The sequence below is a fragment of the Acartia tonsa genome, chromosome 1 (genome assembly GCF_053477335.1).
Source record: "Acartia tonsa isolate MP-2025a chromosome 1, ASM5347733v1, whole genome shotgun sequence".
In the NCBI taxonomy this organism is placed as follows: domain Eukaryota; kingdom Metazoa; phylum Arthropoda; class Copepoda; order Calanoida; family Acartiidae; genus Acartia; species Acartia tonsa.
This window is the reverse complement of record NC_137260.1, coordinates 62,358,111-62,370,236: the sequence shown is the minus strand read 5'-3', so window position 1 is coordinate 62,370,236 and position 12,126 is coordinate 62,358,111. Positions and strand designations below refer to the sequence as shown.

At 30.8% G+C, this 12,126-nt stretch overlaps 1 protein-coding gene across 5 annotated transcripts in view; it reads left to right on the top strand.

The window, feature by feature from the left end:
• Window positions 1–12,126, top strand: part of LOC145326001 (retinol-binding protein pinta-like) — a 28,197-nt gene that overhangs the window by 2,380 nt on the left and 13,691 nt on the right. For 4 of the 5 annotated variants that reach the window (XM_080169109.1, XM_080169100.1, XM_080169074.1 and 1 more), the window contains exons 4-7: window positions 1,145–1,245; window positions 10,828–10,884; window positions 11,204–11,252; window positions 11,966–12,040. In XM_080169109.1, the coding sequence (XP_080025235.1) occupies window positions 1,145–1,245; window positions 10,828–10,884; window positions 11,204–11,252; window positions 11,966–12,040 (282 nt within the window). Of the gene's footprint in view, window positions 1–1,144; window positions 1,246–1,612; window positions 1,652–10,827; window positions 10,885–11,203; window positions 11,253–11,965; window positions 12,041–12,126 lie in introns of all 5 variants that reach the window. The other variant, XM_080169082.1, reaches the window with a different exon arrangement.

The window sequence follows — 12,126 nt, the reverse complement described above, 5'->3', positions numbered from 1 at the left end:
TATGAGTGAGGGTAATTTCATCTTAATGCCAAACCCACACTGAACCCATTATAACCTAATCTGACCTAAAATAAAACACAAATGAAAGAAATATCCCCCCCCCCCCATATTTTTTATTTATGCGTTGATTCTTGGGGGAAGGGGGGGGGGCGATTTTTCGTAAATTCCACCTGATCCATATTTTCATTGTCCATTTCATAACTTTATTTTGTAAATCTTAAATAATGCTTTTGTAACCATTTAGGTTTGCAAAATATTTTTTAAAAACATTACATGACAAACAAGGATGACACTATAAATAAAAACGAAGATTAACAAATCAGAAAAAATATAAAAAAAATTATACTATAGTAACTCTTTTTAAAAGAAGATTACTCTTATTATGCAGGAAGGAAGTAAACAATGGGCTTTTGTCATAGACGTCCAAGGAGGGGGGGGGGGGTAAAATGGGGATTACCCTCCCTTCCATTTAAAATTTACCCCTAACAACAATTTGGGGGGTAAATACCCCCCAAAAAAATAAAAAATCTCTACCCAAAAAAATTTTGCGCGCTTTGCGAGCATTTTAATACTAAATATTTAATAAAATTTAAATTACCCCCCCAAAAAAATTTTACCCCGGGGGTATATTAACCCATGCCATTAGATTTTAGGGGAAGTAATTCCCCCCCCCCCAATCTAATTTTACCCCCGGGGTAAAAATTTTGAGGGGGGGGGAATTTGCCATTTTACCCCCCCCCCCCAAAAAAAAAAGCTTGGACGCCCCTGACTGTTTGTTACACAAGACCCAATTAAAAGTTTTATTATAACGTTATTCGTTGGTTTAACAACTTTGGGTTCTTTTATTGAATTTTGATAGTTTGGTTCATTAAGTTGAGTTTTTAAACGTATCAACAGCTGATTGTATTCTACAGAAGGTTAATTTTGTGTATCACTATTGGAGACACACATCAATTTATTAGCCATTTTCTTATCACTATAGAGCATAGATCCCTGTTTATTGAGACACCTGTCTGTCTGCTGAACTGACAGGGGTTTCCTTAACAGTAAAGCTTCTTAATATTGTTTATCGTTATTGGGGGCTGGGGGCTGTAATTCAAATTATCGTCCATTGTCTTATCCCTTAAAATCTCTGTTACTTTAGGAGAAGATAGATTTCCACTACACAGTGCGAGGCACAGCGCGGGAATGGTTTGGAAACTGGGATCCAATGCTGCCGAATATTCAGAAGGTTATGGATGCTGGGTAAGTTATTTGTTCACTTCGGATTTACTCAGTCCGTCTGTCATCTGTCCGTCTGTCTGTCCGTCTGTATGTCCGTCTGTATGTCCGTCTGTCTGTCTGTCTCTCCGTCTGTCTGTCCGTCTGTCTGTCCATATGTCTGTCCGTCTGTCTGTCCGTCTGTCTGTCCGTCTGTCTGTCCGTCTGTCTGTCCGTCTGTCTGTCCGTCTGTCTGTCTGTCCGTCTGTCTGTCCGTCTGTCTGTCCGTCTGTATGTCCATCTGTCTGTCCGTCTGCCTGTCCGTCTGTCTGTCCGTTAGTCTGTCCGTCTGTCTGTCTGTCTACCTCTCTGTCCATCCTTCTGTCCATCTGTCTGTCTGTATAAACTGGGACCCTATGCTGCCCAATGTACAGAAGGTTATGGATGCGGGGTAAGTTTTTTAAAGCGTAGCAACTCTATAAAATGTTATGTGTAGCCGTCAGTCTGTCTATTGGAAATAAGTATACAATGATACCCAATACAGAAGGCTCTAGTTGTGGGGTAAGTTATTTTTACACAGCGGATTTACTCTATGATTTTCTTTGTCTGTATGTCCGTCTGTCTGTCAGTACATATTGGGACCTCTTTCTACCCAATATACAGAAGGTTATAAATGCGGGGTGAGTTATTTTTTAGAGCGTAGCAATTCTATATATCACTTTGTAATGCCATCTGTCTGTATGTTTGTCTTTATCAATTTTAATACCATATTACCCAATAAACAGAAGGTTCTTATTCTTGGAGCGTACAACTCTGTGAAATACTTTGACTGTTCGTCCATTTGTTTATAAAATTGGAAGCCTTGATACTTAATATCAGAAGGTTCTGGATTCAACTCTATAAGTTGCTTCTTCTAGTCGTCCGTCTGTCTGTCTTTTAGCTACTACCCAGTCTTCTTGAGAATCTAGGTTTAGGGTGAATTATTTTTTTAATCATAGCAACTCTATAAATTATCATGTCTAGCCTTCCGTCTGTCTGTCTGTCTATTGAAATTAAATAGACAATACTATTTAATATACAAAAGGTTCTATATGGGCTGGATAAGAAACTTACATTTTTTATAAAGAAAGAAGGTTATTTATTACCATTGTCCTATCTTTGTATTCCTACGTATACCTGACTTACATAATATAATAACTTAAGTGCAATGCAGGGATCTAAAGGGATAAGACAAGAGACAATAAGTTTATGTAATTCTCAAAAATGATGAACAAAATTACCCTTTTGGTTGATGAAATTTATTTGTTGAAAATTTTGGACACTGCTAGTTTGGAACCAACCTATCTAAATTCAGTAATCAAAGTACCCAAAGTTTTAAAGCAAGCAATAAGATAAATATGGTTATAAAACTTTGGGTACCAGTGTAATTGATAGTTCAATATCCCCTCCCTCCCTGGTGCAATGACAATTAGGCTAATGACAGAAATAAATTTTAGTCCCCCCGAGGGAAAAGGTTCTCACAGCACAAGAAATATATTCTTATTATATCAACTGCAGCTTTATTGTACTTTTAGTAGCGAATCTACTCTATAATTCACTTTGTCTGTCCTTTCCGGGGAAATGAGATTTTGCCAGGGGGGGGGGGGTCGGATACACCCTCCTTAAGCACGCATCTGAACCCAATGTTATATATTCATTAGTTAAAATATCAATGTTTAACATATAAAACAAAAAAATACAATTTATCTACAGGTTATATATTAGACTTTCTCAAAATTTTAAAACGTACAAATTTATTCTGCGATTTCCCTCTAAGCGCCTAGTTGAGCAGAAAAAAAACCTTCCTCTTATATTGAAATCAATTAATTTAGTGGTTGTAATTGTTTTTCGTTTGTTAGTTTTTTTTATTTTAGGTCTGGTTATTGTAGTATATATTGGTTACTTGGTAGTCCCGAAAGGTTAGGGCATCAAAGATATAGGCCACGCAGGGTTAAGGCCCACTTGAGTTATTATGCATAGGAAAACTAAACTAACCCTTCCCCGTTTATTTTCTATATTTCAAAAATATTGAAGGGGGGAGGAATATGAGTGTTCAACAGGCTCTTTGAGGGAAAGCACCAAACTGACATATGAAAATTTTTTTTACCGCGCTACTGCCTACATCCATTACTATAATGGATTATCTCTTGTGTTATATGTGTTATACAGTGTATAAAAATACAATTTACTAAATTATGGAAAGGCGTTGGAAGGATATACATTACCAGGGAGGGGGGAGGCATTTGACTGTAAATTAAATTGGTACCCAAAGTTTTTAAAACATGTTAGCTTAAAAACTTTGGATACTTGATTGGTCTCTACAACCTTTAGTTTCAAAACTATTTTACCAATAATTTTAATAATTTTGTTTATTATCATTGGGAATGTACATCAATTTATCGTCAATTGTCTTATCCCTTGATATTCCTGTACATTATTTAATGCAGAGATAATATCTCATTTAGATACACCTATTATATACCTATAATATAGCTTTCTTATTCATAACATACATATTACATGTAAACTATATTGTTTTTACTTAACTAGTGGTTTAGCCCCTAGCATCTAGAGGATCTTTATTAGAAGAAGGACATTTTCCTAAGATATTATTTTTTTTAAAAAGCCTAACACCATTTCTACAGCTATTTGAACATCTTTTGCCAGATACTAGTTATTTCTCGCATCGTATTATAAACAGCTTTCCGCGGATATAATACGATGACAGACAAATTTTTTTCGTATGGATGAGAACCGGTTCTTATCCACCAGATTCGAATGAATACAAAAAAAATATTTTATTTTATTAAATACAAAATTAATTTAGGTAAAACTTCGTCATTCATATATATTTGTACTTTAGTATCTAAAGATTTGTAGTGTACTGTACTATTACATAAAGTAAACTACTTGTAGCTCATAAACAGTGCCATATATGTATATCTTTTTTTGGCACCCATCTTTATATCTATCTATAAACATTTGCACGATATGACAGGATGTCTCAAAATAGAATAGAGTGTATTTAGGGATATGGTTAAATATATTAGAAAATTTGTTAAACACCTTATATTTATTTACCTACATAGCTACATATCTTTTTTACTTGCAATTTTAATAGAAATTTTTTTTAAACACCTTGTATCTTTACCTATATAGTTACACATTTCATTACTTGCAATTTTTTGTTAGACACCCAGTAACTTTACTTACATTATTACACTATTCATTACTTTCAATGCTAATCAGAAATTATTTTTAGACACCCTGTATCTGCATTGTAACAATATTTATGACATTATGCTAATAAGTAATTATTTTTTAGACACCCTGTATTTTTACCTATATAGTTACAATTTTTATGAATTGCAATGATAATAAGATTTTTTAGACACCCTGTATCTATACCTATATAGATACACTATTTATTACTTGCAATGACAATCTGAAATTATTTGTTAGACATCCTGTAGCTTTACCTATATAGTTATACTATGTATTAATGACTTGCATTGCTTATCAGGAATAATTTGTTAGACACCTTGTAGCTTTACCTATATAAATACAGTATTTATAACTTGCTATGGTAATTAAATATGATTTGTTAGACACCCTGTATCTTTACCTTAATATTTGTAAGACATCCTCTATCTTTACATACATAGTTACACAATTTTTGACTTGCAATGGTAATCACAAACTATTTGTTAGACACCCTGTATCTTTACCTACATATTTATATTATTTATGACTTGCTACGCTAATCAAAAAAATAATTCCACATTTTCCTTGTTCAGCTTAGCAATTTTGGCCAACAAGGACAATAACATCCATTTATTTAATTTTGAATATTTCTGATAAATGAGTTTAAATCCTTTTTATGTTACATTATAAGAATTTGACTTCGTGTTCATTACTAACATACAGACGATCTCCAATAAACCCTTGTTAAGGAGCTTCGCCAATAATAGACAAGATAATTTGAATTTGAGATTATCAGTATAGTTTACACTTTATTTTTCTTTTAAAATAATTATCAAAGGAGCTTCCCATTGTAATTTGTTTAGATTTTTTAGATGTTATGATGTTTATACTTTTTGTATTTTGTTTTGGCTTTTCCCTATATGCCAATGCAAAACTATTAATGTATCAATCAATTTTAACTCACGTTAGCCTTCCAACAGTTGCAACTTTTTCTTCTAACTTCGTCTCTAGCCACTAGTGGTTTTAACTAAGTCAATCTTTATTTTAAAAAGATTGTTTAAGAAGTTTTTCTCTGTTCATCCTTCATTCATACGAATTTATCGCATCGTATTATAGACAGCTTTTCGCAGTTATTTAAAAGAAAAATATTAAGAACAAAACCAATTTTGTTACCTCGGGACTTCATGATTTTTATAGAAAATGATCTGTAATACTATGCTATACATGATTTTTTGTATGGCTGAAGACAAGTTCTAATCCACCGGATTTTTATCGGTTTCGAAGCCATACAGGAAAAATCTTTTTTTTAATAACTTATATAATTGGCAAATAACCACTATTCTCCAAAATAGAAAATGACATAATATGTAACATAGCTAGTCCATTGTATATTGTTGTACTTACATTATGAAAATATGAATATTGCATAATGTAAATATCTATCATCATAATCTAATTATCACCTTCTTGTAGTTATTACCTGGGATCTTAAGGGATAAGACAATGAACGATAAATTGATATACTTCCCCAATGACGATAAACAAAATTTACTTGGTAGATTGATTATAATGGTTTTATAAAGCTTAGATTATACCAGTAATTTGGAACCAATCAAAGGTATTAAAGTTTTGAAGCAGAAATATTATAATGGGATCATAAAAATTTGGTTATCAGTGTAATTTCCAGTCCAATGTTCCTTACCTTCCTGCGTTAGTGTAGTACCCAATAGTAATATACCTATTACTTATATTTTTAGTAACACAGATATGTCAGTAACTACAAATATAATTTCACATTATCACCCCAATTTATAATAAACAAAATTACCCGTTATATAGATTATAATATTTGATTACTTTGATTATTATCCAATCAAGATTTACTAAAAGTTTCAAAAGTTTTCAAGCCATCGCATAGCAGTGTAAATCTACAAAGGTTAAAGATAATTAAATAATATGATAAGATTTTTTTTCTATTTATATATTAACACGTGTATCAGGGACTAGGGATAAAATAAATTATGATAAATTTATATAAATCTCCAATTTTGATAAACAAAATTCCCTTCTGAAGATTGAAACTATGTGTTAAATCAAAATTCAATAAAAGTCCCCAAATTTTAAGCAGAAAAAAATGAAACAAAACATGTAATTTAAAGTCAAATGTGGCCTCGATTCCTGGGAATAGATAACTGTAAAAATTAAAAGCGCCGCTATTCTATAATCATTACGTTCGTCAGTCTTTGTGTCAGTGTTGCTTTTATTCCTAAGGTGGGAGGGGAGTATAAATTACACTGGTCTCCAAAGTTTTAAATTTAAGTGCTTCCATTGTTATTGCTGCTTGTTCCTTGCTCCATGGAGCAAGGTGCTGGAAGGATGCGATGCATTTCTCACTCTAACTTTGAATGGCTTAATATACTTGATGCTTGCTCTTAAAATGCATGAAAAACTCCCCCCCCCCCTTATAAACATATAATATAAGAGGGGGTTAGATGATTTATTTCTATGCCTAACCCTTTTATGGCTAAGCAATACCAAATATAACCTAACGTAAGCTGACCTAAAGCAATACACAAACAAACGAAAAACTTCACTTTTCCTTATTTTCAATGGATTTTTTAAATAAGAGTGGGGGGGGGGGGTTCTGTGCTTAACAAGGAACTTTAAGGGAATAAGCCTGTTGTCTATATATGGATGGTATCAGGTTTTAAGGAATAGAGAAATAGATATAAAACACATTTACTATGTTTGGTCTAAAAACTAAAAGTATTGTAAATAGATATATATGCATTTAGGAAGATGCTAGAGGCGCAGCTTATGGTACTTTAGTAGCAAGTTTTTTGTATGTTTGTATGTTTAAATCTAGCTGACCAATGAAACGATTTAGTTATCCATTTTAGGAAAACTTTAAAACAGTTATCAGGATGGATTTTTGGGTATCTTCTCTTTAAAATAAAGTCTTGAATAGTTTATTGGCTATTTTATAGACTACTCCCTAGTCCTACGAATACTGAGCCCTTAGATTCTAGTAAGTAGTAATTTTAAAAGAAATGATAAAATATTTTTTGTTAAATGCATATGATAAACCCCTATAATATCCAATCTATTCCTTTGTCCGTGGTGAGATGAGTTGAATGAATATACTCATTTCACCTACATCAATTCTAATTGAAAGTACTTTTACTTTTTTTATTTTCACTAGTAAATTAACTTTTGCACATATACAGTTCAGAAAAGTATGAGCAGAAAATTACTGCTTTTATTTTTCCTTCTCATACACGCTTGGACGCTCAGATGTCAAAACTTTATTTTAGTGTTTGGCCAAAATGACTTAGCAATTGTATCTGTAAGTACGTCTAATAACACCCTTTGCTATTTTTAAAATCCTAGAAAAATTTTTTTGCAAGAAAATTGCATAAATTCGCAACCTTTTTTAGAACCACTACATAACTTGAGTTTTAAAACTTTTTATATAAAATCCTTTTTACAAAAAATATCAATAATTACCCTAAATTAAACCTGAAAGAAAAAAAATCTCATTACACGTGTTAATTTGCATGTTTTAGGTCTTTTTTTGAGGAAAGTATAACTTCCACATTTTTGACAATAATATATTTTTTTAACATTTCAAAGTAAAATATAATAAAACTTAAACGATTTTTCTTGAATTATCAGTTGAAAATTTCATCAAACATGCAATTTAAGTGATGAAAATTTAATAAAATCATTTTTTGAATGTTTAGAATTACCAATTTTCTACATTTAATACAAAATGTTAACAAAATTTAAAAACATTCTAATATATAACTTTAAAAATCAATGACATTTTATAAAATGATGTTTTAAAAAATAAATCATTAAAAGGTAGGGTCAAGCGGGGCATTAACCGGTAAGGGGCATTACCGGTAATTTTTTACCCACCTTCAGAAAATGACATTTATCTCCATGTTCTAATCGACTGACAGAAAAAAACATAAAACCAAATTTGTTCCTTATTAAATTGCCTACAAAAAAGTATAAAATGAAATTTTTGTGAGGTGAATTTTAAGGGTACTTTTTGGGTCTCAAAGTTGGACGAAAATTTTTTTTTTTCAAAATTTTTTTCACCTAGGTGTATAAAGATCGACCTAAACAAAAATTGGTAAGACCTAGAACTGATCCGTAAAAACCTTTTGAACTAAGAATTGCCCGCTCTTTCCAAATCCGTTGAGAGCTTAAATGTAGAGTTGATATTTTTTTCAAAAATGACCAAAGTTCGCGCGGGGTATTTTTCGGTAACGTCGAAAAAAACTTCAAATTCAATTTTTAAGATCAATTTTCAGGTTTTCTTTGGTAAAATCTAAAATTCAATATGGGCTTTTTAAGAATTAGGCCAAAAAATGAATAGAACAGGTTTTTTTATATAAAAAAATTTAAATTTTATTTTTTAAGAAAATTTTTGTGGAAAAAAAATCGAAATTTCTCGTCTTTTAAAAAAAATAATTTTTGAATTAGAAGGAATAGTCCGATCTTTATAAAAATTTTTGTGGATAATCCCTATAACCTATACTAATTATGATTATTTATGTTTGACTGGCCGTTTGGCCGTTTTTCATCGATTTTTTTTAGGTTAAAAAGACGTTACCCACAATGCCCCACCGTGGGGCATTTATCGGTAATTTCTTTGAGTCCAATTATGACAAACTTCTAAAAGTCCTAGGATAACGTCCTATTAGGACCTGATAGTCCTTTCCGTAAGCTTTCTAATGGTCTTGGTCCCATTTAAAAATATTAATATTTACCCCATTTTTTTTTCAAAAAACCGAAAAAATTACCGGTAATGCCCCGCTTCACCCTATTAAAATGCATTTTAAGTTGCTTAAAATTAAAACGAGAATATCTTTTTACACTTTATTCTTTGTAATAGAGATTAATCGTCATTTGCTGAAAATGAAACATTTAATAAACTAATTGAATCTTTTTGTGACCATGTTTAAACTTTTTAATTTTTACACTAAGGTGTTTTTTAATGAAAATCTTTGTTGAATTCTCTTTTGCGACAAAAAAAGAAAGGGAATTTTTTACTATTTCTAGGTTATCTTATGTAATTTAAACTATATAATATGAAATAATTTTTAATTGTCTTTCTTTTGAGCCACAAAACACTGTAAAATGTAACATATATGCAAAAATAACAATTTTTTTAATGAGTATTATAATATCCTTATATGACATTGCGTCAGAGCTTATTCTTTAGATCATATGTTCATGAAAAGTAGTCATAAACTTGGAGGGTTGCGCTATTTATTAGAATATTAAATAAACTTGAATGGTAAAAATATAAGCATAGTATTTGTCAATTTAAATGCTTTAGGTATATTATTCGGAAAGTTAGTTAAAAAAGAGAGAATTTGCTGTGTATACTGTTGAAAGACTTTCAAAAATGTAAATTACAAAGCAATCCTAAAAGATCGGGTCGTAGGCGAGTCTTAGTCGGGGGTTTTCTGATAGCAAATATTGCGTTATTGGTATACAATGTAAAAAAAAAACATGTTAAAGAAATTCTTTAAATAAAACCCAACGTGTATTGGCAGTACAAACATCTTAATGCTAGCAGACATATGTTTATCAACATTTGCAGAAAACTATTTCCACAAGAAAAATTATTCAGGTTTCTACTTCACAATTTTAAATATTTCTTTCTGATAAAATGTTTGACATATATCGTATAATCATTTACCAAAAAAAATATTTTGATAATTTAGATTTCAGAGAAGATTAATCCTTTCAAAAAACTAAGACGACATTTTGCATCTTCTGTCATGACATTTTAGAAAAAAATATAAAAAACCTAAATTTAGTATGAAAACTATTTTTATCGATTTTTCTGAAGGTATTATCGTATTCTGTGGCTTTGTTATTATCATTTACTTATATCGAAAGTGCCAAACATTGTACCCTAACTTATTCATTTAATAAAAAACCAGCCGTGCATAGTTGCATTTCAGCTTTAAAAATAATATATCTGAATAAATATACAAATATTAAATCCTAAAACTCCACCTAAAAACATACTATGTATGACATAATTCATAAATACCCAACAAAACAGTCAAATTAAGTTAAATAGCAGACGTAAATTGATCAAAATAACAAAATATATTGTGTCATTTTAAGCATGACCAACAGTATACTATATACTAGATGTTCATTAGTATAGGGAATCTCAAAAAAAATTACGTCTATCTATAATAGAAACAGAGAAAATCATGTTTGCAAGAAAATATTCTTCTACTTAAAGAATTGACAGGCACACATTTCTTCGATTCCATGAAGACAATGAAAATCAAATGTAAGTATTAATCTCATGTTATGAACTTTAGTTAATTGGTAATTTTATTTTAGAATTATGACCCCGTTGAGAGGGTATGACAAACATGGAAGATTTGCTATACTATCCAGGTAAAACAAAAAACACCCAGTCATCTTAATTTCAAATATCAAAAACTAATAAAAAAATAAGCAAAGAAATAAAATAAAGAAAAGGAAATCTTTGTAAACAATTAAGCATACTTATTTTTAGAAAATTTAATACATTTTATGAAGACGAAGAAAGTACCTCAATGACGTCATAAAAATGAGGGATGCGAAAAGGAGGGGTGAGAAAGAAAACCAATAAAATAGAGATGGATAATCCCTCGTTTTTATGACATAACATGCTGATTTTTTGAGGGACTTTCTTCGTCTTCCATTTTTATTATCACATTAAAAATTTACTTAGAATTGGAAATTTTGATCCAGCAACTATGAGTCCTGATGACTTGCTAAAGGTAATATTCTTATTCATCATAAATCTATTTTTAAAAATTCTGACATAATTCTATCATTCCAACAATTAAACATATAACTGGCAGCACTTAGATAACTTCTCTTAGACCTTAGAATATGTTTTGATGTCTTAACCTTTTCTTCGAAAGTGACTAAAGCTATATATGTTAGAAAATTAAATTAGTTGAAAGCTTTTGAAATAGTTTTTAAAAGCGAAGCTTTTCTATAATTAGAATTGTCCTATCGATTTCAAACTTTGCATGGTGATTCCTTTAGTAGTTAGGTACGATTTAGAAAGCGTAGCAATTCTATAATTATTACAAGAATATCCGTATGTTCATTTTAAACATGTTGATTTTTTAACTTTTTTAACAACAAATTTTTATGTGATCTAATCATCCGATTGATCTGACTTTTAGTATGTTGATTCCTGGGACAACAAAGTATAATGTTATAACCGAAGCAACTCTATAATCAATGCCTAAAATATAAGTATGTCCATATACATTATCCTGTATTAAGCAGTTTTTCAACAAATTTACTTACAATTTTGCTTCGACTCTTATATTCTGATTATTCAGTTCTGACAATATATAAGTGTTCATGTCCGTTTGTCCTACCGTTTCAGTGCTTCGCTTTTATGGATGTTGTCATCCTTGTTTATATATATTTTTGGGAAGAGTAGTTCTTTTCAGTAATCATTGTTCTTTGTTAGACAAATCTGATGGTGATGGAAACAGCTATGAAAGGAAACATGCAGGCAGCACTCAAAGGTGTTGTCATCATTCAGGTAAGTTTCAGGGATCTTAAGGGATAAGACAATTAAGGATAGATTTACATACATCCCCAATGATGATTACAAAACTACCCCTTTTG